The sequence below is a fragment of the Myodes glareolus genome, chromosome 14, assembly GCF_982192425.1.
Source record: "Myodes glareolus chromosome 14, mMyoGla1.1, whole genome shotgun sequence".
Taxonomy (NCBI): domain Eukaryota; kingdom Metazoa; phylum Chordata; class Mammalia; order Rodentia; family Cricetidae; genus Myodes; species Myodes glareolus.
Genome location: NC_142039.1, coordinates 13,543,692 through 13,571,430, shown reverse-complemented (window position 1 = coordinate 13,571,430; position 27,739 = coordinate 13,543,692). Strand labels below are relative to the sequence as shown.

Genomic DNA, 27,739 nt, shown 5'->3' with positions numbered 1-27,739 from the left:
TATATTTGTACAATTTTGTATATTTGTAATATATTTGGGACAATTGTAGAAATAATTACTTTCCTAAGAAGTTTGGGGGATTTTAAATCTATAGGTATATTTTGAAGGATGATTCATTGCCTGTTAATGTCAAGTGCTTAGTTCTTACAAATTAAAAAAAAAACCTAAGCTGAGCATGAAAGTTCACAGCTACAATCATAGCCCTCAGTAGGCTGAGTGAGGAGGATTTCTGTGAGTTTGGGGGCAGCCTGGACCATCTAGTGAATTCTGAACCACCTCAGGCTATATACTGACACTCTTAAACCCCCTCCCCTCAAATGAAATTATGCTAGTTTAGCATGATATGGTTCAGTTATGATTTATTCATTTATTATCTTACTTTATAGCAAAGAATAAAGTTTATTATAAAGAGTTAAAAGATTCTAACACTTTGGAAATGACAGGTAAATATTTTATATAGTTGCTTGCCAAAATAATCAGTCTAATATTACTTGATGTAATGACACAGATAGATAGATAGATAGATAGATAGATAGATAATACTAATATACAATTGCCACTGATTTTTTTTAAAAAATTACACTTGTTTAAAGTGCAAACAGTGAAAGAAAATGTCAAGCACTGAAATCCCCAGTTCTAGACTTCTGTTATTTAAAAACAAGATAAGGTTGCTATTATACAAATGGTTTTAGTGATATAATAAGATTAAATGAACAGCAAAGACCCACAAGCTTAGACTGATCTTACATAAAGAGTGAAGGTACTTGACTATGGATGGAGATGCTGATGACCAGCTTGACACAATCTAGAATCAGCTGAGATTGGAATCTCAATGAGGCTACTCGGTTGGCCTGTGGCCATGGCTATGGGGATGATGTCTTAATTTAATTGAAAACGTGGGAAGAATCAGCCCACTGCAGACAACATCATTCCATCATTCCTGAACTATATGACATAGAGAAACAGAGCTGAGCGCAAGAAATTAAGCAAGCTAGCAAGAAGCGTGCATGCGTTTATTTCTTTGTGTTCTTGACTGTGGGTATGATGTGACTGAGTTCCTGGCACCTTGCTCACCTCCTATGACAGACTGGAGCCTGAAATCATGTGCTACAAGAAAACCTTCCTCACCTATGTCTCTTTGGGTCAAGGTATTTCTTCGCAGCAATGGGAATGTAACTAGATGTCAGCAATAGGTGCATCACGTTTGAGAGCAGTAGCCCGCTGGTTTCCTTTGTCTAAATAAAAGCTAATACTTATTGCAAAATCTTCCTAATATAAGAATTTGAAATAACTGTCAGGGGGCCGAGAAGATGACTCAGCAGTGAAGATTACTTACTGTCCTCACAGAAGACCAAAGTTTAATTCCCAATATTTTTAACACGTAGCTCACAACCACCTGCAACTCCAGAGGATCCAACAGCCTTCACAGACACTGCACTTACATGCGCATAACCATACTCGCACGCATACATATACACACAATTTAAATCAAGAAAGGAAAATCTTGAATAACCACCAAATCTTATACAATTTCTCCTTTTCTTGAATATCATGTTTAAAATGACAAATTTTATGTGTTATAATAAAGGACTTGTAAGATAATTTTACAAAACTTTCCATGTTCCCTTTCATCTTTTCTGAGAAGATTGATGAAAATAAAGGTTATAATGAAGGAAAAGCCCATACCTGATTTCCACAAAATCGAAACACCCTTGCCCTGAGGGATCCTCTAAGGCAAAGTTTGAAAACTCCAGTTCAATCTGTTCATTGAATCCCACTGTGATTCTGTAGACGCAATCCCAGTTATTGGGGTACTTATTAGGGTAGTTTGGGGATTTGAGGTCCCCAAAATTATCTGTATACTCTTCAAAACACACTGTGAAAAGAAAGAGAGAGAAAAATGGGAAAGAGTACACAACTGCATACGTCCTGTAATGTGCAACGCGTTAATTTGTGCTCCTGCACTTGAGTTTCAACAGTATTTTGTAAAGATAAAAGATTGCTTTCATTTTGAAATAATGTTTTTTAAAATTTCAGATGCGAAATCTTAACAGTGTGGCAGACATCATTATATATTTTTTGACAGAGTAAAGTTTTGGTCCTAGAAGCGTTACAATTTTTCTAATTTATGTAAATTACCATAAACATTATCTCCCTCATGCAAAGATAAACTGAGGTAGACTTGCTTTGTACTTTCTTGAAATAGCATAAAAATAAAATTCAATCATGCCTACAAGGTTTTTAGACAGATTTTGTGAAGCGATGCCTAACTTTATATGGTAACTGATACTTTCCAATCTTTTGCTTTTTTTTTTGTTCAATTCCACTTTTTTGTTTATTTGCTTGTTTGTTTCGAGACAGTGTTTTTCTTGCAACAGCCCTAGCTGTCCTGAATCTGGCTCTTGTAGGCCAGGCTTGTCTTGAACTTACAGAGATCCGCCTGCCTCTACTTCCCCCGTGCTGGGATTAAAGGCGTGTGCCACCACTGCCTGGCTTCAACTCTACATTTTTAATGAATGAATTAGTAATTAATTTGAAAAATAATGGAATAATTGTTAGATATTATTTATTCTTAAAATTTAAGTTCATTTCTTATTTATACTTACAAAGTTTTTTCTTATTAGTTCTATATTTAATCAGTGGATAGGTAATAGCTGTTAATAGGATATGATTATAACTTAAATGATAAAGTATACCATCTATATTATCTCAATATTTAGGTATTTTCTATTTCATGTTAGTAAATGCTGGAAGTTATAATCCGTGGCAAGGAGTTCTTATGAGTTTCTACCCAACACTGTTATTTTTGTTATGTCTTTTTTTTTTATCTCCCCAGGCACACTTGAATGAGAGCTTCTGCGAATGCTTAGGGAGGGAGTCAGAGCATGAACAAGAAGTGGATCTCTTTCCTCCCAAACACATATTTCAGGGCTGACATCATAGCCTTATGGCAGGAACTACAGATGCAAGTCTAACTGGATTCAAACCCGGAAATTTTGACTCCACCAAATGAAGGCAGGACAGATTTAGGGGAAATGTCCATGGGTTGTGCTAAGAAACTAGACATCAGTAGTCCAGACCATGATGATCACTCTAAAATAATGTCTGCCAGAAGAAAAAAATAGGTTACAGGCCAGTGATTGGGTGTCCTCCAGTTTTTTATCTGACATGATTTCAGGCTACAGAAAACACCCAGAAAAAGATGCTGCCTGAAAGGAGAGTTCTCACCTCTGTTCTAGCCAGTAGCTCATCTCATCCAGGCTCCTGAGAGCATTAGCCAACTGCCTGGCCATCACCCACTTAACCTCCATTCCAGTCTCCTGAGTGAGCTGTGCCCTGAGACATACCACAAGGCCAGCCTCAGCAACACATGCAATCCAGTCACCCATATGACTTTCTGGGTCCCGTCATCTGACTGCTATTTCAAATGATGTGACTGTGTTAACCAGTCCTATGAGTTCATCCAAGCAAAAGGCAGACACGCAGTGAACAGTCAAGAGGCAGAGAAGATGTACTACTCCCTTGTCTGGGACTTCAGCTCTCTCTGGACCAAGGAGGAGGGAGGCTGGAGTAATGACCAACACACAGGGAAGCAGGGTGGAGGGTCTTTGCAGTTGCTCCTATAGTGTCTCCTTTTTAAGCATTTGTTTTTCTCCCCTCTCATTTCTTCCTTTTCCTTTGTTCTTCCGTGTTAGAGGGTTTGGGAGAGATTGACCCCAGCCATGTAATCTGAACATATGCTGTAACTGAGCATACTCCAAACTCTGTCCTCTACTTCAGTTTTCCTTCCTGTCTAGCTTAGCTGTCACTTTGTCCAGTTTGACTTGCATCTTATCTCTCTAAACAATTTCATCAAGTTTGAAATTATCATCTCCTCCCTAGGTTATGTTAACGGCTCTTGGCTGTCTCTTCCCTTCATATCGCTTTCTAAGCTCGTGTGGTGTTAACATGATCATTTCAGTCATCGCAGAGCTGTGTTTCATTTTGTATACTATTACAAAGATCCCCGTGATATTTTCAGGAGGCACTTCCTGAATTACATGTGATTTAAGATACAACCAGCTTATTCATGCAGCAAATTAAAATTATGTTCGTAGAGGATTAGAACCAGAAAACATTTCAAAAATCATCAGATATAATCTTTTAATTACACAGATGAGAAAATTGTACCCTACAAAGTTCAACTGACTTACTCCAAATCTAATATTCAGTGTGGTTTAGGGCTAAGCCTATGAGAGAGACATAACTACAGAAGTATGGAACATTGTGCACACACTGTAATTTCCTGAGAAATCCACTTTGGCCTTTGGCTGTTAACCATCTAAATGAGACGTAGTGAGAATGTCAATTACACAAGATAACACACTATACTTTAAATTCTTGGGCTTTAGAGCCCATGTGCTTGGGCTAGGTAATGGGCTCTCTGCTAGGGTGAGTTCCGCTAGCAATGAACATATACAAGTCTCTGGCACTCTGGATTTCTGAAGTCCTGCTTCCAGACCACAGAAGTTGAACTACTTTTGCCTGAATCAAAGTACAGTGACCAAACTCCCTGGAGGAGAAGGATGTGAAAAACTGGCCAGGGAGGACTTTCTCTTTGCCTTTATTTATCATACGATTAAGGGCTACAGAAAATAGCCCCTCAAAGATGGCATGAGACTGTCAGAAAAAGTACGTCCAGGCAAAGAAGAGTCCCCTGAACCATGAGATGCCTGGCAAGTAGGTACCATGTACCTGCTGTGGATGTGCACTGGATGCCAATTTCCCCCATCGAGTATTTTTCTAAGTACGTTATAAAAATTAAGGCCCAGAACCCCTAAAAGGGCACAGAGTTCAGGTAGCAGCATTACCCTTGTCTTTATACTTTATACCTTATTCCAGAGACTAGACATTAGATCTAGTTTGCAGTGGAGAAACTATTACCTGATGATGCATCAATTGTTTTATAGGATATTGAAAATCCTTCGTGGGCAACAGCAGAGTCAGACACAAATGTCAGCTTTATTGAATGGGAACTGCTAATAAGAGAAGGTGGGATGGATTTTCCACAATATCTGTTTTAAACCAAGAAAGAAGAGATAAACAGATTTTTAAATGGTTAATATATTTGAACCAATATGCCAAAATTTTGTACATTTAAAGATGGTTGTTATCTATTTCCTATCAACCTTGAAACCAAATGTATTTCAGTGATGGCGTAAATACTCTTGCTCATGATTCCCTAAGAGTTGTGTGTCCAGTTGAGTGCCCTGACATAAATGGGAAGTTAAGCAGGACAGCAATAGCCGGCTGTTAGTATACTGAGGAATTCGTTCATGGAACTGATTTAAAGGGAATCAGTGCATGCTAACCTCATCTAGCACAAGCCCTAGCCAGTCCTGTCACTCAGGGGCATCATGACATTGGGCACATAGCTCGATTGTGCCGTCACATTTTCTGCCTGCTTCACACAGTTTTTAACATCTGTGTCAGTTAGGATAATGTACATAGGCATTGAAACCAGTGTCTGGATAGTGGGCTCACTATTAGTGTAATAGTGTAAGCTGTCTACTGTCTTCCAGCAGCTAGCTTGTGGAGAGGTAATGGTGTGATTAGTAAACCATGTCATCGCTCCTTCAGAACAGAGGAAGTTTACTCAGAAAGTCTATTCTAGCAATACCCAAAATACAACTACAGTAAATGAAATTATGCCATGGTATTTTATCTTGAGAAGCATGCAGAAGAAGAAAAGACTAGGAAAATGGAACCAAAGAGAAAAATATAATATGGAACAAATATAAGCTAAGATGTTGAAAATGAGAAATATGAGAATTAAAAAGTTTGGTATAGAATATCATTTTAGTATCAACAGAGAATTACCATATTAATAAGACTGAAGGCAGATAAATTAATAAGTATGTGGGCACACACAACCATGTATCCTAAACTGGAACATAATGTTTAAAGTTTATCCCTCTCAGCAGGAATTGCATTTTTGTCATAGTTAAAAGTATCCAGATTTTACTTTAAGAAAAAGAAGAAAAACTGACAAGGTGAAATGCCGTGGGACAACAGTCTTGTGCCCTGTAAAGGTTCATCAGTTGTACTGGTTTAATAAAACACTGATGGGCCAGTAGCCAGACAGGAAGTACAGGCAGGGCAACCAGAACAGGAGAATTCTGGGAAGAGGAAAGGCTCAGTCTGCAGTAGTCACAGAGGAAGCCAGACACAGAGGAAGCAAGATGAGAACGCCTCATGTAGACAAGAATAATGAGCTAATTTAAGATGTAAGAATTGGTTAATAAGAAGCCTAAGCTAATAGACCAACCAGTTTATGATTAATGTAGATCTCTGTGTATTTTGGGGGGGGGATTTAGCGGCTGTGGGACTGGGTGGGACAAAACCCCAGCCAACAATGAATGACTGAGGTGAGAAGCAAAAGAGGATGAGAAGCTGTAGAAACAGAAATAAGAAATGTAGAGACTAACTTAAAAGGAAAATGTTTACAACGCAAACACAATAATAGAGGCTGGGTCTAACTTTGCACTAAAATTTCTGCAACTCTGGGGAAATGAGGAGAAAAAACTCTCAAGGACAGGAAATAAATACATTAAAAGGGATACTGAAAAGTAACTTAACAATAATACAGGGCAAAATCCAAAACTATTCTTACAAGAATATATAGTGGCTGGTGCCCAAAACATGAAATTAAAATTCTTCACAGACTACCAAATATCAAGGACAAAAAGAAACAGGAAAGTGCAACTCATAATGAGAGAATAATCAGCGAACACATATCAAGTAATCACATAACCACTGGATGAGAAGAGACATTAAAATAACTGTAACTGTATCACAGAGACTTAGAAGGTATTGGAAAATCATCTATATTTATATATGTTGGATATTTGTGTTATTACCAGTGAAATGATGATTACACTAAATAATGTACTTTTGAGTAATGTAGATTTTACTATTCCATGCACACTTTATTTCAAGATGTAACCATATGTAAGGTCAACATATGTTGCCAATTTAAAAAATAAACCTGAGAAGATACATATAAAATGATTTAAGTCCAATAGTGACTTGGGTACAAAAAAATCTTTACGCTATGCTTCAAAGTTCAGCATAAGCAACCAAGCATTCTCACCTCCCAAGAGACATCTGAGCAGCAGTGTCATCAATTTGCAGGTAGTCATTTGTGCAGTTGTAATGGAAGTCCAGGTAAAATGTGTTGAATTCCAAACGAATCACTTTGCCTTGCTGGACCACGATATGCCAAGTACAATTTATACCACTTGGGTAGATCTTTGGAAAACCAGGACTTTCAATAGTTCCTGTTTCTTCTGTGAGAACTTCTCCACATTCTGGTGAAACAATAACAACAACAATAATCACAATAGTTAAGGAAAAGGACTGCATGGGTCCCAAAATAAAAGGTGCATATCATAATTGCTTAAAGAACGAAAGAAAAACTGTTGCTTCTTATCTGCCATTTACGATAACTTAGTTTCTTAGTTTTCTCTTTTATTAATAGATACATAACTATTGATAAATAGTTGTTAAAAATATAGTCTTTGTTTTTACGTGTACTTTATAATTTTTAATAGGGTAATTGATTTTTATGTAACTCACTTATTGTAATGAAATTGTGTTTTCAGAAGTGGAGATTGAATCCAGAACCTTACACACATAGGCAAACATCCCTAGTTTCACTGGTAATTTATTCTGATAGAAGCATGAAAGGGAAAGAGAGCGACATGTTCCTACCTAAATTCTCACTACTGTACTTAGCCGTGAAGCCACGATTTTCCGCGGAAGAACTTTTCACAAATGTGACGTAAAGAACATTGTATATAGATGTGATAAATGACGGTATGTTTGTGCCACAAAACTTCTCGTTTTCAGGAGATCCCAAGACAGAACTGGCACCAATCTAGGAAAAAATAGGTATGTCCAAGTTAATTTTTATTAAACATCCATTTTGGAAAACTGTAGCCCCTGTGTTGAAGCTACTGGCAATCAATAAGCAAGAGTGTGGTGGGGAATGGGTTGCAGAATCAGTCTCTTTTTGGGGACTGTGAGGAGAACAACTTTTATTTCTTGCTTTCGATTCAGGGTGCATTTTATTCTTGCATCATCACTCTCGTGAGAATTTCCAGCACGTTGCTGGACAGAAGAGATGAGATGACATGCCTGCCTTTCAGCCAATCGCCAAGGCAAAGGTTTAGCGCGTCCATCACTCTGTATGATGGCATCTACATGTCTTTTGGTGCCTTATATCATATTAAGACGGTTCCTCTTGCCACAGTTATTAAAGCTGTTTTTATTATAAGGAGCAGGTAGATTCTGTCAAGTGCTTCTGTACATTTTATTGAGCGAATACATTGTCTTTTACTTTATTGATACTATTATATTCTGTACTATAATACTCATTGATTTTTAGGACACAATAATATTCTACACATATTTGTAAAAATTTCCCTTCATCATGGTATATAATCATATACGTGCTGGATTCTATTATGTAGTATTCTGCTGGGAATCTTCGTGTTTATATTTAAGAGATATTGTTCTGTCCAAACAACAGTCCTTTTCCTATAAGCAGCACATAGGTACTTGGGTAGAACCCAGGGGTCCTTCACTCTTACCTCAACGTAATCAGTGTCACAGGAGGCAGAACTTCCAATCTGGAAGTCAGTGAAATTGAGGAGCACAATCTGTCTTTGGGGCTGGGAAATGGTCCACCTACAGGTTCTTTGTCCAGGGTAGGCATTAGGATGGAATGGTGATCGAATGACGCCTTCTCCTGTTAACTCACCCCCACAAGCTATAAATAGAAAATGATAACCATATTTGCTCAGAAATAAAGAATTCTTGAGCTCAGTTTCATTACAGATCTAACTCGGCCTAAGAAACAGCAGAATATGACACTGTTATTGGAATATACTAACTAAGACAAATCAAAACTTAAAATGTTAGAAAAATATAAATTGGACATTTAAAAAAAAACAACCAAAGAAAAGGACTGTCAAGGGGCTGGAGAGATGGCTGAGCAGTTAAGAGCAATGGCTGCTCTTCCAGAGGATCTGAGTTTGATTCCCAGCCATATGTCAGCTTATGGCCAGTTTCAACTCAAGTTCCAGGGAACCTGACCTCTCCTGGCCTCTGAGGGCATCAGGCACACATGCTGTGTCCAGACATACAGATAGACAAAAAGCCCACTCACATAAAATAATTTAAAAAGAGATAGAGATGAAACATGGTTCAGTCAATAAAATACTTGCTGTATATGTGTGAATTCTGGGTACAATTGTGTGTGTGTGCAATCCCAGCACTAGGTTGGTGGGGGATGGGGAGAGCACAGGGACAGGTGACCTTCTAGAGCTCACTGTGCAGCTAATACAGCTGAATCAAAGAATTCTAGGCTCAGGGAGGGACCCTGTCGCAACAAGGTTGGAAGGAATTGAGAAAGAGATTCAACATCAATGCCCTGGCCTCTACCAGCACCACACACACACAGACACAGACACACACACACACACACACACACACACACACACACACACACACAAGCTCAGGCATATGACATGCACACATGAACACACAAGAAAAAAATAAAGAAGCTTCCTTACCAACTTGATAGTCAGCTCTGAAGCTCGCCTTCTCGACTAAGGTGTCTATTCTCAGTCTGATCCAGACTCGATTAGACATCGATCTAATGGGTAACAGGGTTGGACTGTCACAGACCCTTCCAAGTAAGTTGTTATGGTCTCCGACCTAAGCAGAAAAGTAAAGACAGATTTGTAATGCTAATCAGGAAAGTCGCTGTAGTAACTGGGGTAGTATTTGGAGACTAGAAAATGGCACATTCAAAACAAATAAAAGTTTGATTGCGGTGGTGTCTATATGACATTTAGAAGTCGTCAGAAGGTCAACTTTAGCACAAACTAGTGGAACTAAATACTGATAAGATCTTAAGCCAATATAGTTCATAACTATATAATCCTTAAAATGGGCTAATAATTTCCACAATATCAAAAAGGAAATAAATCTGAAACTGCAGTTTCCCCAAAACAACAAAAGCTAACAATGTAGCATACCAAAAGATGAAAGTTCAACTAAGTCTGCAATTCGAGGTATAAACTATGTTCATAAGCGACATACAGAAAGAGAGTCTGGAGAATCAATACTAAAAACAGAATAAAAAACCACTAAAAGAAAAAGGGAAAGCTAAGAGCAATTTAGTAAGAAAATAAGAAATATGTCTAAGTATACAAAATACAAATATTAAACATCACAAATACAGAGTCTAAGAAGCATTCAATTAAATAAATGCAGTTCCATGTACAGTTTTTTGCCAACGTCTTTGAATGCTCGAGATAACTTATTTTCATAAAGTTATACAAATTCCTAAAAGGATCTGAAGGAGAGGAAGACAGGAACAGCTGCTGCAGACTGTAGGACATCACTGCACAGGTCCTTCAGCCTGCTCTCCCCGAGAAGGCGGCACTGGGAGAAGGTGATGTGTACTTCCCAAGCCCTTTCCACCTTTAAGGGACAGACAATCCCCACAGGAAACGTGTTCAAAGACCCCCAGGCATGCCACAAGTCTCTACTATCAAATTCCAACATAAACAGTAAAAAATAAAAAGCACGGATCAGTTTCACTTATTAATATAGATACAGAATCCTAAACAACTTTCTAGAAAAATAAATATGCAGACCACTGGCTCAGTGGGTGCCGGCACTTGATGCCAAGCCTGACGACCCAAGTTTGTTTCCCCTGAACTGACATGGTGGAAGGAGAGAACCGATTCCTATGCTGTCTTCTGATTTCCACAACTGTGCTGCAGTGCAGCGCCCACCCCCAACACGATACACAAGCAAATAAATACTTGTAATAAAAATTGAAGCAAATCTGTGGAGTGGCCACAAACTGTGTCAATCGGCCCAGTTCATGTCCCCAACTGCTGCCAACCTCCTGCTGTACTAACCTTAGCAATTTACTACATCTAACCCTAGCCAATGAAACAGAAAAAAATCTATGAGAAAGTCGCGAAATTTCCCAAGATTTCTGGTAATAAAACATTGACTAAAGAGGAGCTCTTGGTACTTCTGACATTTTTAAAGGTGAAACAGAGATATTATCCCCACAGTTGAGAATGGTACAAAGGATGTACACGAGATTCTAGTTCCATTGAATTATTCTGGAGGACGGAGACCTCCCCCCAATATTAATCTATTCTCAATTAGCATTACTGAGATCTCAGCAAGAAGCCGGCCCGTGCTGGCAGGAGTGCCGTGGGACGGTCGGTACTCACAGGAACCTGAGACAGTACAGATGCTCGCTGGGGCCATGGCAGTGGGATGTTGGTGCAGAAGCAGCCACAGCACTGTCACCTAACCAGGGTTTCGCAGTGGGCACCATAACAAGGCTTTTGGGAAATTGTGAGGGCATTTTTTTTTTATTCTGACATTGGTGGGGAATGACCAGCATAGAGTAGTTAAGATTCACACCATTAGAGAGTCTGAAATGTGACAGCCACACACAAGGATTCTCTAATATCCTGTGTGATTTTCACTTTGGTGACAAAAGTTGCTGTTGGGCACAGAATTTACTCCATTTTTGCATATATAGCATAAAGTATTTTGGGAGATATTTGATATTCACAACTTTCTAGGATGACCAGTAGAATACAAATGAAAAAGTACTTTTTCTTCCTTCTGGAAAGCCACCAAGAGGACGTCACTCCTCAGAGAACTCAGTCACCAGCCAGCCCAACCATATCGGCCTGCATTTGTTCAGAATTCCTGGCAGTGTAGAAGACAAACTGCTGACTCTGCTTATCTCAAACTGAAGTTTGTCCAGGCATCTCACATATCAGGGGGGAAAAAAGGTGGTTTTTATTTTGTTTCTTTAATTTTACTCATAACTTAAAGTTTTTAATATAATGTGTAGAAATATATACGGATTTCATTTCAGAATAGTAAAATGATGGTACAAAAAGATCTTAAAGTAGAAAAGCTGTCTGTGTGCAGGGGATTAAGGAGCACTCGGGAGATGTGTCTCTTAAACTGAGGTCAGTAAGAATTATTTAGGTCAAGGGCAGTGAGCAGTAAAGACTGGCGGGATATTGCAACATTGTTCCTCTCATTCAAAACCAGTAGATGTACAAAATTCTGGAAGGATGCTTGTCAATATACCTCATGTGTATTAGACCTCGAATGCTATCATAAGAACATCTGAGATGCAGATAAATTTGCATATGGATCCACATCCAAGGATGGTCTGCAAAGATAAGCGCTAAAGCTATTTTAAAAGCTCGGCCATGTGAGGTCATCGCAAGCTGCTCCACTGAGTCAGGCTTATAGCAGTTCCTTACTCTAAGCTCTTGACATCTGCAACACAAATTTCTTCTACTTAAGTTATGCTACTTGACCAAACAGCAAGTCTCAGAGGGAAGAGAAAGTGTCCTTCCGAGGCTCTAACAAAAACAAACAAAGAACACACGAGTGAGATGGTGTTGGGCCCTCTAATCCCCAGATTCTACTTGCTTCTTCTATGACCGCCATCAATCTGTTCTGCTAGTCCATTAGAAGATGAGAAGAAGGAAGAAAACCAGCCAGCCACATCAGAGCACACTGGTGAAACTCAAGGACATTAAGAAAGGGAATGCAGCTGCCATCCAGATGTTATAAGAGGAGCTTACAGACCTCAAGGGCCCTGAACCTGGAAGGTGCAACTGATTTTGGCTGTATTTCTCTCCTTATGGAAGGAAACCTTACAAATTCTGAAAGCCTGTGCTCTTCTTGGATCCCAGACAGAGCACTCCTTTAACCACCAAACTTTAAAAAGAGATGCTGGATTAAAATGTATCAAATGTTCTAACTGACCCCAAATTCATTTGTACTTAATATCCTAGCACTTGTAAATTCACACTCTCATCCAAAGCCTGCTTTCTTTGTGCACAGAAGCTTGAATAAACTATTTCAATTTCATAATGACAGGTTTCTTTTATGTGAGAGCATTGACTATCTGTTCTCTGCCATGAGACTTGTCACGTCTCCTGATGGAGTGCTAACACTTAATCCTTTCCACCAACTGGGAGCTTCACCACAGCAACTGCTCAGTCTTGAGGAATTCAAGTAGATACGGTAAACCTACTTTCTTAAGGAGGCTTTAACTATCATTGGGTGACTCAAATGTTGTTTACTTTTTCTTCTTGAGAGACCAGGAGCCTGGATCCTACAAAATCAAAGCCCTAGATGACAGCAGCAGAGCCTCAAGCAGAACGAATCCCAAATCAACAGGGCAGAAAGCAAGCACAGTAACTAACCATTCAATATGCTTTGTTATCCTTTCTTATTTGCCTGGGAAATGTTATTAATTGCTTATTATAATACAACCTAAAGAAAGATAAACAATATTGAAACTGGGTTTGTTGTAACAAAGTTTCTCTTCTTTTAAGAAGTCATGGATGGCAGGCAATTTGTACTCGTAAACTGATTAATTTAGTGGTCACATTTACAAAGGAACCACAAGGCCCAGTGGAAGACATCAGTGTTCTGTAAACTGGGCTCAGGTTTCTCAAGGATTTATTTTGTTTCACTGTATACAAGCAGGTCCTTTGTTTGTATGGGTGCACATGTATGTGAGGGTGTACATATGTGTGTGTGCATGTGTATACATGCACAAACGGAGGTCAAAGGACACCTTAATATGTCATCCTCTAAAACCTGTTACCTGTCTCCTTTGAGATGGAGTTTTCATTGATCTGGAACTCATAAATTAGGCTGGACTGGCTGACCTCAGGGAGGCTCCTGTTCCGAATGCCCCAGCGCTTGGATTGCAAATGTGTGCCACCACACACGGGCTAGGGGCCAAACATACTTGCAAGGTAAGTTCTTCACCAGCTGAGGATTGCTGCCTGCCTTTCAAAGATTTCTTTATTCATTTTGTGTATCTACAAATTCTTGCTAGAATCCAAGAGGCTCAGGATATAATGAGTAACCTAGGATATTTAACCTATGAAGTATTGCAAATGGCATTTATAGGTTGAACTAGTTTCTAAAGAAAAACTAGCCATTAAAACCTGCGTTCCTATAAAAGAACTATTTTCTATACAGAGAGCTAAGACTAACTGGACTGCAAAACAGAATTCATATGAAACTTTAAGTGCAAGCAGTAGAGTTGAGCATGCAGTAGTAGACTTTGACATCTGGAACAGATCATGTCTCAAAACCATGCCTGAGTGCATGTGTGCATTTCTCTGTGTGCTAACTATCCTGATCTGGCTTTACACTACAAATTTAAAATTTATTCAAGTACCAAAACTTAATTCAAAGAAAACCAAATATGCTAAAATTAGGAGGGTTGTCCCACCAAAGGACTGAAAACAGAACCTGGCCATATAGTAACATTAAATCTGTTAACATACTCTCTGTGAATTGAATTGTAGGCTGATGGACTCCTTGGTGCCTTAGTGGCAGAGGGACTTGATCTTAAAAACTATGTTCAACTAATACAGGTGGAATGGAAAAGGACTTGGCTTCACCCCAAATGAGAGAATCATATGCAAGGGATAGAAGATGAGAGACACCAGGCTTGGCCTGGTACTGATGACAATATTACCATTATCATCATCATCATTATTGGTTACTCGTTTTTATTATTCATTAGCACATTTGACCACTTGTGGCCAGCATTTCAGCAATTTAAGAACATTTGAGTATCACAAACTAGTATTAGTTTCAATCTCTATCTATCAATAAAATTATCAATTAAAACTTACCTTCTAAAATCAAGAAAAAGCCATCTATTTTTCCTAGAGCATCTTCTCTCCTGATTCTAAACCCCAGCAATCAAGCCTCCCTTTCTCCTTCCCATCATTCTCACTGTTGTGCTGTTGTGACCACTCACTGGTTGGCAGGTGCTAAAAGCCTGCTAATAGTCTTTCCAGGCTCTCAGAACACAACCCACCCTCTTTAGCTCAGCCTGTATGGCCACACAGGATTAGTGCTGCCTAGTTCATGCCTTTTCTTCTTTCTGAGTCTAATCACTGTGGTCTGTTTTCAGGGTTTTGTTGTCATATTTTTACATCATTCAGTCTTTGAGACTGTGTAGGTCACTGTATTTCTTGGGTATTTCTGTCACCAACTCCCCATGGGTAGACCCCATAAGTACCGTCCTCGGGGAAGCTACTTCAGATCAGACATAGCAGAGATGAAGTCAAGGCCTCCATACTTTTTGTCATTCCACTCCTTTATAATATTTTTAAAATATTTGTCATAGGTATAGAATTTATTTCCATGTTTGAGGGGAGTGGAAAAAGCCCCGAGAAAATAAAGTTCTGAGTGAACGTGGGCTGCTGACACGGATGTGGTCATGTCAAGGACCTTAGCCTCGGACCCACGGGAAAGCGGCACAGCCTTCACCCAGAATGAGGCTCGGAGGATACAAAGCCTTGCTCTGTCCGTGCGCAGATGTTGAGAGCGTGTGCATGGAATGTCCATCAGAGCTTCCTCCTCATGGATATCTATGGCCTGAAGATTGCTCCCCTACAGAGACTGCTCCTACTAAGGTCAGCTAAACCTGCCTTCTTGATCATCAGTATATAACAGTTCTGCTTCCTTGTTTATTTGTACATAATACCCATCTCCTTGTACAGCTGCATGCAATAACCCTGCTTTTCTGCCCAACTATATATAATTGGTAAATGATGCTTCTGGAATGCTTCATTTTCTCCATCAGAGAGCACAGCGCACCCGACCCCAAGTCTTCTGTAGGTCCGTTTGTTTGCTTTCTTTCGCTCTCTTGCCATCCCCATCAGATCTGGCCCCTAAGGCTGGGCAAGGATGGCGCACACTGCTAAGCAGGAAGATCTATGTCTCTAGAAGGCCCTCCCACTCTAACAGCCTCTCCTGTCAACATCCTTCTCCAGATTCCCTGAGTGAAAGTGCGGTAAGGTCTGGAAAATAAGTGGGATGTAAAAGCCCATTTGTCTTCCTCCATAGCCTGCTTCAAGCGTCAGCCTTAATGTCATATACGTTAGCCATTCTTACTCAGCCTACAACTTGTATTTTCTGGAATAAAAATTTTAAATTTCATTGCTATCTCCTGTGCCCTTCATTCAGAATAGTCCTGATGGCTTAAGCCACTTATGAAATATTAATGAGAGGCACTGCTTTGTGTTCTGGAAAGGTGTTTCTGTCACATCTATTATACTGTTCTATACATTTTAAAGGCTCTCTTAGGCAAGAACAAATGAGCTAAAAGTTAAGTTCTCTTTGAATTCATTCTTTTGCAGCCGTGTCACACTGACCATGGGCAAATGTGCTTTTAGAAGTAGAAACTTTAGTTGAGATGTGTGTGTGTCTATGTGTGCATGCCTGTGTGTGTTAGCATGCACATGTGTGTCTGTGTGTAAATGTGTGGTTTTAGTTTAAGACAGCAGTGTCCTTTTATAATTTCCATCAAAGTCTTATGAGGTTGTGCACACAGCAGAATGTAAATAGTTACATGGCTGGCCATGGAAGAGTCTTACTGACTCATTCTGAACTAGTGATAAGATCAAGACAAGAATAAAAATTTGGTCTAGGAGAATTGAGTTTTATGATGTTTTGTAAAAACCTTTAAGGCTTTCTTTCTCATTCCTTCCTTAATTTTATTTTCCCAAAGATTAAATAAACAGATAAGACAGCTTTACCTATGTAGAAACTGAAGTACTCAAAGTTACACTGACATCTAAAACAGAACTAAAGAAATAACTGAGACCAGTTAACCCAGTCCCAGCCTAACTACAAAACATTCAGTTACTCTGTTTTACAAAATGAAGTTGCTGGGTGCTAGTTTTATAATCTTTTCCCCCCATAATTTAAAGGAGTCTACTAGATGGAAAGTGTTCACTGAAGACAGAGGGTCTATCTATCTTTCCAGATGTGCTGACAGATCCTACAGCCACCAGAAGAATCTCTGTCAAGAATACAGAAACTCCCCAGAATCCCCTGATACCACAGTGATGTTTTTGCTTTCCGTGGACAACTTCCGTGCCTGGTTTCATAGTCTCCTGTGACTTGCGAGTAGGGTGTGGGATCCCCAGAGCCCTGCTCTCTGGGGAAGTCTAAGCTTCTCCTATGGTTACAAGAACACTATTACAAGTCTGTTCTTGCATGAGACTAGTGTGCCTCCTAAATCCAAGCCACAACTTGCTGAACGCCTATTGGGGGCAGGCTACTTAATTTCTCTGAGCCTTAGATTCCTGAGATTGAAATGGGAGGATGTGAGGATTTAAGGAACTAGTGTAACTCTGTGTGGGTGGTATGAGTGAACATCTGAGTTGCTCTAGAAAATCTTTCTGAAATTCTAATCCTATCAATACATCAAGTTACATATACTCACGTGTGTGTGCCTTGGTAAACAGAGCTCCATTGAACAATTTATAATTTAGCACTATCATGAGTTTCTAGCTTTAATTTTCCTTCTCATGCCTTCCTGGCTCTCCTATCAAGCACTTGTCTTCTCTTCTTTAGGGCTGTGTTAGACAGATTCTTTTAGATCCCCTAGAACACTGGTTCTTGAACTCTCGCTTCACCTGGAAGCTTCCCATTCCCCGTGATGCTGCTTCAGAGGAAAGGTATACAATGCCATGTCTGACAAGCGCTCTGGTGACTTAGATGCACCTGGCTGGACAGTCATTTGAAGACCACCGCTCCACAGAATACGGAAATTGCAATGAGTGTCCCAAAAGGGTAACTGAGCAGAAAGGTTACCTCAATGTAGGTGTAAGTGCAGCCCAAGTGGCTCTCCAGTTCCACGTGGGTAAAGTTGATATCTATTTTCTCTCCGTCGGGCTGTGTGATGAGATAGACACACTGTCTGTCGTGACTGAAGGGTCCAGATAGTGGGGGAAGCAGGAGCTCACCCTCCGTGCCTGTGTAGTGCCCGCCACAGTGCAGACCCGCTGAGGAGAACAAGGAGGGAAGGGATGGTCATGGGGATGGCTTTCCTCTGGCTGGACACATTAGGCTCAATTTTCAAAACTTTAGCTCACTCCAATGTTTAAATACCCCGTGCTGTGTTCACCCTGTATGACTCCACGTCACTTGTTTGATGAGTTTTAATTTCAGATATAGATATGTATGTAGAGATAGATACGCAGATGACAGCTACGGGAATACTGAGGCCGACTGTGTATTTAGTCTGAAGCCAAAGCCAAGGGTGAAGGGGACCAAGGAGAATGCTTACGATGTTTTCTGATAAAGAGATTTTCAGGGTGCTTCCCCCAGGAATTCTCACTGAGAACACAGTACTAGTGACACAAGTGGAAGTCTCTCACTGATTCAAATGAAAGCCATAGAGTGTTTCATTTCTGTTCTTTCCTTCCAGATGTGAAGGTTACCGAAAGCATCACAGTTAAATGCACAGACGCGAACTCTAGGAACTGGAACGGTGCCTTCCTGGAAGTTGGTTTCTGTGCCCTTGATCCGAAAATGCAGCTAGCTATTTCTCAGAGAGACTACGCTGACCTCATGAACACTCTTGCATGCAGCAAACCAGAAAGCATCACTAGGGACCTGAGGTTCTGAATTATTTAGTCTTAAGGGCCTGTGGTCTCCATCACAATATATACCCCATAACTGAAAGGTTAGGGGCTACTGCAGTATTTAACCCCGTGGAGATAAAGAATGAATCTGAAGTGGTATGAGAAATATCCACGAAGGCAAGTCACTAATGCAGGATAGCCTTCATGTTAGGCATCACCGAGCAGCGGTGAGCACAGCACCAGACTCCCCGTGGACAGTCAACCTTGGGTGAGCAGGACACTTACAGGGCGTGGTTAGATAGGTGATGTGGAAACCCTTGTCAGTGATGTCAGCATCAGAATGGAAATGGATTCTGGCAGCAGGACCCGTAGTCTGAAGCGGTGGGGTAGACAGAGAAGTGCAGAATTTCCCAAGAACGGTGTCCTGATGGAAAGGACCATCGCGAATCTAAAACAAAAGACCAAGCCATTAAGTTGAAAGTAGTCAGGTTCTCACTAACGAAGTCACTTGGGACATAATCTTCAGAAAAAGAATTGTCATTTAAGTATGGCAGCAAGGCAAAGCCATCTAAAGTTCTGGATAAACAGAATCCACCATTTCCCGGTCATATACACAACTAACACACAGTCAGTGTCCGGTGAAGAATGTGTCCTCGGGGTCCTGTTAAATGCCTCGGCTACTGCTGGAATTTCAACTCTGGGGCAGAAGAGATAATTTGGGTTTTTCTTATGATGATGTAAAGTTCAGTGTTTTCTTTCATGAAGCGCCTTCCCCTAAATTGAAGAAATCCTAGTAATGTAGAAGAGGACAATGGGTATTTCAAAGGAAATAGGAGAGTGGAGAGTAGTGATGAGGACTGATCTGAAGCTTGGCTGAGTACACGGTGTGCAGAGAGACGCAGGCAGTAGGGAATGGGCATAAAGATGCCTTTAGATGCACAACCGTGAGGGGCATTCAGCACTGCATACAGCCGCATACTGTACGCTGACGGCGCAAACTTGCAAACGGTTACTCTTTCTGTGTTCTCATGTGTGTGAGTTCTGTGTGCACCATGTGCTTGTGAGAGTGTGTGAGTTATAGGTGTGTGTGTGTGTGTGTGTGTGTGTGTGTGTGTGTCTGGAGGTATGTGTGTATCTATAAGCATGCATGTGTATAACTGGGCCGCGGCATTCTTGTGGAGGTCAGGACAATATTCATGAAGCAGTTCTCCCCTTCCACTGTCAGATCTGGAAATCAAACTCCGGTCCTCAGGTTTACTGGACAAGTGCTTTTACTAACAGAACCACTTTACCTACCCAAACCATAATGAGGCTACATCTATAACATGACCTCAACGCAACGGTCTCCTCTCCCCTCCCCTCCCCTCCCCTCCCCTCCTCTCCCCTCCCCTCCCCTCCCCTCCTCTCCTCTCCTCTCCTCTCCCCTCCTCCTCTCCCCTCCCCTCCCCTCCCCTCCTCTCCTCTCCTCTCCTCTCCCCTCCTCCTCTCCCCTCCCCTCCCCTCTCCTCTCCTCTCCTCCCCTTTCCCCTCCCCTCCCCTCCCGTCCTCTTCCCTCCCCTCCCCTCCCCTCCTCTCCTCTCCTCTTCTCTCCTCTCCTTTCCCCCATTTTTCCATCGCCCTTGCTCTCCATTTTTTAACAGGACCAAAGACTGAACCTAAGATCTCGTGTAATTTCCAGAACTTAAAAAACCTTGTTGGTTCTTTATGCATTGACTAAATCACATTGACTGCTCAATAATTCTGACATAATTGCAAAAAATCTATACTATATAGAACACCAAAGAGTGAATGAACTAAAAAGGATTCTCATGTGGTCAATTTCATTTACTCAAATTAATTTTTCCATTGGCAGCAAATTTATAGGGCAAGGATACTTTATTTTTTACTTGTAACTAGTTCCTTGAAACACTGAAGAGAAATGAGTGGAAGTCCAATATTATCTGGATGATTGATACGTTCTATAATGTGGTGTCTGGAAATTAATATGTAAGAATAAAAAGGCTTTAATCTCCATTTGATAGGATTTATTGAATATTAATTTCACAATAACTCACTTTTTACTATCAACTTTTAAAAGGATATTTTGCTAAGACTTTCCAAGGAGAAGCTGATCTTTGAGTTACTCCCAAAGGTTTCAAACCCATTATTACCACTGCTAATGACTAATGGCCCCAGCTCTGGAGGCCTGCTTGGCAGCTGCATCCTTCATGCTTTATGAATAATTCCACAGCACTCCATCCTTCTCTAATGGACTCAGAAAGGCTCATTGTCTCGTTAGCAGTGCTCAGGGGGTCTGAGATTTATGGTGACAAAAGAACAGGAAGCACCTAAGAACTCGGGCTCCTTAGTGACCTCCCCACTCTACCAGCGGAAAGTGACGTTTCTGATGTGTCCAATTGCATGTGGAATTTGAATGTAACATCCCTTTCCTCCTCCATATTGTAATGTTTTACTAATGGGATAGAGCAGACCGACTCTCTTTCTCTCCAGGGAGACTTTCAACATTTTCCAGTGAGATTTAACACTGACAACCCTTTCCACAGAATCGCTACGGCTCACTAAAATTAAGTGGTGGGACACCCTGAGGGTTTGTCTTGGACAACTAAGAATTAGAATCCGTTTTGGAAGAGATGGAGGAGACAGTCGTTGCTTAGGATTTACTCTTAGTCCAGGAGCCTGAATCTCCAGTAAGGGATGGGGGAGGCAAGGCAGGGTCTTCCACACGCAAGACAATGGCAATACAAACTAGTGTGATTGAGATTGAAGATTTAGCATTGACTTTCTAAGTATTAGTAACAAACCTGGGCCGTCCATGGGCATCATTGACCTGTGTCCTGAGTGCTAAGTCCACGTACCAAGGCCTATCTAAATGCAGTGTTTTACCTCCAGATAATCTTTACTGCAGTCATCGTGGCTCTCCAGGCTCAAGGTCCCAAAGGTAAATGTTATCAGGGAGCCAGGACTGACCAGAACATGCCAGACACAATCTCTTCCTGGGGGGTAGTTTCCAGGGTACCCCGGAGATGTAATGGAACCATAATCACCAGTCAGTGTGCCGCCACACTCTGAAATAAGAAGCAAAGTGACTAAATTCGTGTGTACACTAAATTCCCATAGAATTCTCATAGACTCTGTTGGCAGGAGGCAAGATCTTCTACATAACCATGAAGAGTTTAGGTCAGGAGGCTCTCGAGAAGAGAAGTAAAAATGTGATCTCTGCAATACAGAAGTCTTCACATGGTGATTTTTAACATTACATTGGACATAGAAAAAGACAGGACCTTGTGTACCTAGACATTCCAAAAGTTCCAAAAGGAAGTAAACAAATTAAGTGAAGAACTAATTGGAAGGGGAAAGGGATGTAGGAATAAGGAAGCAGTGAACCACAGTCATAACCTTTAACACATACCATACAAATCCTAAACTGGAAGGAGATAGGGAGATAGGGACACCAGAGGGCAAGGGATGGCAACCTAAGCACGGCATGCCAACTGAATTTCCAGAGAGAATCTATGGAGGACAGAGACAATGGAATGACAGATTTAAAGGCCAGTGAAAGGAAATTTAAATTATTATGTATGATAAGAATGTACTTGAAGACGAAGTAAAGTTACCCTATATAGAATCCAAACTTCTCTCTACTTGCAAAAGGCATAATTATACATACAGAAAAATTCTAGACTCCACCAAAAATAGTTAGGTCAATATAATAAACTAATTCGGGAAGGCTACAGGTTATTCATTATAATAATAATAATGATAAAAGTATTCAAAATAAGAGATTTTAAAAAAAACACATTCAAAATAACATCAAAAAGTGATTCACCTCATGAGGAATTTAACTAAGGATGTGGGATTATCTACAGGTGGAAAACTATAAAATGGTACTAAGAGAAATGTAATAAAGTGTAAATAGATGGAACAATAAACACTCACAAATTAAGAGAATTAATATTATTTTTTAAAAAATCATGGAACCCAAGGTGATATAAAAATTCAATGTCACCTCCTTCAGATTTCCCATGGTATTTTTCATGGAAACAGAAAATCAGTCCTGTATTTCACGACAAACTACAAAGACTCCAAGTGGGTGAGACAATCCTGAGGAAGAACCAAGCAGGACACCTCACAGCACCTGGTGCTAAAATACACAGAACAGCTTCAGGCAAAGCCATTTGAGGGGTCTGTGGACCGACATCTAGTCTTATGCATTGTAAGAGAAAATACAAAAGCCATTCTGCTTCCCGCTCTACTGATTTGGTTAACAGGTGCTAAGAACGAACAATAGAGAAAGGATAGCCTTCATTATAAATGTTGGTTGCTTGAGCTGGGTTTCCATTTGCAGAAGAATTGAACTTGACCAGTATTTCATATCTTATAGAAATATAAACTCAAAATGGACTAATGACTTAATTAAATAGACCGACTCTTCAAAACCACTATTAAAACAGAGGGAAGATCCATAGTATAGATCTGAATAATGATTAATTTTGGACTAGACTTCAAAATACACAGACAATAGAAGTCTATAGTTAGTAGGATTGATACACCATGATAAAATAAAATGTTTCTGCACCAAGAGAAACAATCGACAGACTGAAGAGGGAGCCTGGAGGGTGGATACAGAATCAGTAATCTGTATCTCATCTGGTGGTGGGGGGTTGATGCCCAAAAGAAATAAGGAAAAACATCAAGAGGAAAGGACCCAATAGCTTGAATGACCATTGTCAGGGGGAGGCTAGGCAGCACGTGCATTTAAGTTATACTGCGGGTTCAGCTCTGGTCATCTACTGCTCAGCATGGTAGTAATAGACAACACAACATGGCGTAATTGACATCTGGTGAGAAAGCAGTTCTTAAACGTTCTCACCACATATAGAATAAAAAGAAAAAATAAACATTTGAAATCATTAGAAAAGGGAAATCAAATAAAATATAGTAAGCAAAGTTGTCAGAACAAAACAAATGAAGTCTACAGTCACAGCTTGATACCTCTGTGTAGTTTTCACATCAGCAGAGCGAACATCTTAAGTCACTGGGGAAATACAATATTTGAACAAAGCTACTGTCAAAGCTGACTGAGTTAACGGTGAACATATATAGATGGCCATATCCAATTATTGCGAAATACATGTTTTTTCTCACCATATGGGGAATATCAAAATAAAAACATTGGTCCATGAAGCATATTTCAAACAATTGATACACCACTTCATTATTGAGTGACCACAGTGGTAATTATGGTCACTGAAAAACCAAAATAAAAATGGGAAAATATTTTGATCTGAATACTATAAAGATACACATTAAAAACCTATGGATAAAGATAAAATAGTACATTGATTCACTTCACTGCATACATTAACATGTACTTCTGTTGCATGTGCATATGTGTACACAGAGTCGGGGTTGGCTTCCAGTGTTTTTCTCAATCACACACCACCTTGCATATCAACGCAAGCCTTCACACTTGAACGGAGAGTCTGTTGATTTGGTTCATCTAGCTAGCCAACTCTTTAAGGATCTATTTTCTCACCTTCTAATCACTGGGCTAAGGCAGGCTGTCACTCTTGCCTGACTTTTATGTAGGTCCTTATCATTTCAGAGCAAGCGCTTTGCCCACCAAGCCTCTCCTCAGGGCCTAAAAAAAGTATTTTTAGAGCCCAGGAACCACTTTTTTTGAATCTACTAGGTCAAGATCTCAGGAAAATTATAAAAGCAAAAGTAAGTTAAGCTTTCCAAATATAAGAGAGAGAAAAAAATCACTTTTAATATAAGTAGGCTTGAGATGAATTCAGCACACTAATTGTGGAATAAAGAAAAGAACGTGACTTTAAGGAGTTGGCTACCAGCTGTCGGCACCTACTTGTAGCACTTTTTCTGAGAGATGGAAACAGAGAGAGAGAGAGAGAGAGAGAGAGAGAGAGAGAGAGTGAGAGAGAGAGAGATCTCACCTGTTGGAGGGTCAATGGTCTGATAGAGCTCTCCTTTAAAAGACAATGTTGTTGCCCATATGACCAAGGCTGTTTGTCTTAGTGCTGGGGCTCCTCATACCCAGGACCTCACATGTCCGACAAGAGCCCCAGCCATAAAGCTCAAGTGATCCATTTTGACTGTGTAGCCACCTCGACCTTCAGAGAACTACAGAACGAGCTAATGTCGGATAGATGTTGCCTAACAAATTTTAGTTAATAATCATCATCTTGAGCCCTTTCCAAAGTTCAGGCCCACAAAAAAAAACTAATTAGGATTTCATACACTGAATTTTCAGTCACTTGCTAGATAGTATTTGGAGTAGGAGGAAACATCCTTGCTTTGATAAAAGTCACCTCCACAATTTTTACATCTAACATACTCAATGAAAAAAATCACTGAATGTTTCCCCTATGTAGTCAGGAAAAAAGACTAAAAATTCTACTCTCTAGTTTATGTTAGCACCACATTGCAGGTTTTATCCAAGGCAATATGTCAAGGAAAAGATGTCAGATTTAGGAAAATACAAAAAACTGAAAATATCCTTCCCCATAAATGACGTGATGGCACATGAAGAGTGGAAAAGAATCCTTGAAAGATTCAGAGTTTAAACTGAAGTCTATGAAGCATTACCAGGTAAAAGCTTATACAAAGATAGCACCAGCTGAGTGTGAGTAAGAACAAGAGCTGGGCATAGTGCCATGCACTTTCAGATCTACCACCGGGAGAAAGAGGCAGGAGGATCACTGTGAGGGCCAGGCTTGCCTGGTCCATAAGGTGACTTCTAGGCTGGCTGGAACTAAACCGTCAGGCCCTATTTTAGGAGAGAGAGAGGGAGAGAGTGAGAGAGAGAGAGAGAGCGAGAGAGCGAGAGAGCGAGAGAGAGAGAGAGAGAGAGAGGACAGACAAAAACCAACCTAAGAACAATGAAAAAGAATTATCAATTATCAAGTGGACATTAAAATAAGGACTATTATGGGAAGGAGCAATGTCCCCCTTGACATTCTTGTAGCAAATTTTCTAGTAGAAGTTATAAAAATGGTTTTCTGATTGATAGTGAGAGCCTGTTGGTGAAGGCACCATATCCTTTGGCCATAGAACATGGAGAAATCACTTGACCAGGAAGTTTCCTCCCTGTTGGTTAGCTTTTGTACTTACAGAAGGTTCTGTGTGGCTGCTGCAGAAAAAAAAAATCATCTGTGAACCCTGAAAACTGCAGTCATGGCCTGCACAAGATATGCCCATGGGTGCCATAGTGGTATGAATTAGTTATGCAGGAACCAACCACATTCTAAGTGGATTTAAGGTCTTCCCCATAAAAAGAAACACATCCTGTAAGTCTGGCCAAGAAACCAGCTCTTGATGGCCACACCCCCTGCCACAAGCAGCCCAGGTGAGGGCTTCACCTCTAGGAGTATATGGGAAACACAAATTGACTTGGTGAGTTATTAAAAAGGAGAAAAAAATTGCTTGAAATTGAGCAAGGTAAGGGTAGATATCTGAGAAGGTAGGGAGAAGAGAGGAAGCATATACAATAAAAATAAACTGTGTTAACTTTTGGAACAATTAATACAAATATTATATTATAACAACCCAAAAACTCTGTCCAGTAATTTAATAAGGACCTTATTACTACTCGCACATCTTAAACTTAGCAACACACACTAATTTTTCTGTTCGTAAATTCAAAATCAAATTCATTTTAAAATTATTTGATCTTGAAATAACTATTAAAAATGTTGCATTCTTTCTAGGTCTCCAGGATGTCATAATGCTATAAAACTATGTTTTGCTCGCTCCTCATTTTGCACTCACCAGGCTGCTTTGCCTCCCACCTCGCTGTAAAGCCTCTCCCCTGTCGTATGGATTCAGCATAGAGGCGGAAGTAGAGAGCATTGCCACTGCTGTGGACCCCCTGTGGGGGGCTGGAGCCACAGTATCTCCCAAGTGGGAAAGCAGTTGAGGAATCGCCATCGTGAATCTGCAGAAACTCCCGGGGACAATTACTTGCTGATTCCAAGTCAAAAAACGTGAAGGTGACATGCACAACCTGAAAGAACACAAAGGCATTCCTGTATTAATGCACAATTGTTTCTTCCAGTAGCTAGCAAGCATTCACAGGAAGGGGCACAGCCATCCATCTCTAGTTACTCATTAATGTGTGCAGAAGTCTACATACAAAAATCATTCAATCAAATGTTAATTCATATAGAAATATGAAAAAGTCTCTGGGGAGATGGAAATGCTATTTACCGCAATTGATTCATTATGTGTTGTATACATGTATCAAATGATCAAGAACATATTGAGCTTCATAATCTATGCACTAACACTACATATCAATTTTAAAAACTCTTAATGAAATAAATATAAGACTTTTATCACACTGACTAATCAATCTATCAAGTGTATGATCAAAAATGCTTCTGAATCAAAAAATAAAATGGTCATTTGAAAAAATATACCTTGAATTAAGTCCAAATGGCTAAGATTTACACTCGTAAGACTCTATCCTGAACCCCTGCAGTACCTGTAGTATGTATTCGCCACACCTCATATTGATTCCACAAGGATCTCAGGTGTCCAGCTTAGTCTAAGATTTGGCTGCGGGAGAATGGGCCTGGGGAAGGACTTCAGGGGCTGGACACCATCACAGTGCAAAGAGGACCCCCAGCAGAAAACAGGGGAAGGGTAATGAAGTGGAAAGGAGCAAGCACGTGCACATTTTAAATGTAATGAAACACAAAGGGTTTTAAATGGATAACCCTGTTCTAAAACAAATGTCCAAAAGAAGGCTGTTAGATTTCATTTTCACCAGAATCAAAACTCACAACAGTATTTAGCTAGGATAAATCATTTCAAGGTGTTTTTAAAACTCTATGTTAGAATATTTTAACACGTTTCCTACCATTAGATTATTTTCTTACTTAAAGCAATTTAAATGGAAATCAAATAAATGTTATTTGCTTTTTATGTTTTCTATTATATTACATATGGTAAAAAGATTATATGAAATTATGTTATGAAAAACAAGATAAATTTTCTTAAAAATGGTAATGTATATAAATTCTTTCACATAAAATATTTTCCTTGGAAAAATATATTTTCAATGCCAGGAAATGGAATTCATTAGAACTAAATGGAAGGAAGGAAACTCACACAGCATACCCAGTGGGAAACTTTCTGGAATTTATTCTATTGTGTAATGACCAAGCTACAACTGGCTGTCCTTCCTTAAG

At 40.0% G+C, this 27,739-nt stretch overlaps 1 protein-coding gene across 1 annotated transcript in view; it reads right to left on the bottom strand.

Annotated features, from left to right (window-relative positions):
- Cubn (cubilin) overlaps positions 1–27,739 on the bottom strand; it is a 207,081-nt gene that overhangs the window by 156,981 nt on the left and 22,361 nt on the right. The window contains exons 14-23 of the mRNA XM_087896351.1: positions 26,316–26,550; positions 21,411–21,592; positions 18,813–18,975; positions 17,755–17,945; positions 9,618–9,762; positions 8,634–8,812; positions 7,753–7,918; positions 7,133–7,349; positions 4,924–5,054; positions 1,687–1,876 (exon numbers count right to left, since the gene is read on the bottom strand). Of these exons, the coding sequence (XP_087752477.1) occupies positions 1,687–1,876; positions 4,924–5,054; positions 7,133–7,349; positions 7,753–7,918; positions 8,634–8,812; positions 9,618–9,762; positions 17,755–17,945; positions 18,813–18,975; positions 21,411–21,592; positions 26,316–26,550 (1,799 nt within the window). The remainder of the gene's footprint in view (positions 1–1,686; positions 1,877–4,923; positions 5,055–7,132; positions 7,350–7,752; positions 7,919–8,633; positions 8,813–9,617; positions 9,763–17,754; positions 17,946–18,812; positions 18,976–21,410; positions 21,593–26,315; positions 26,551–27,739) is intronic.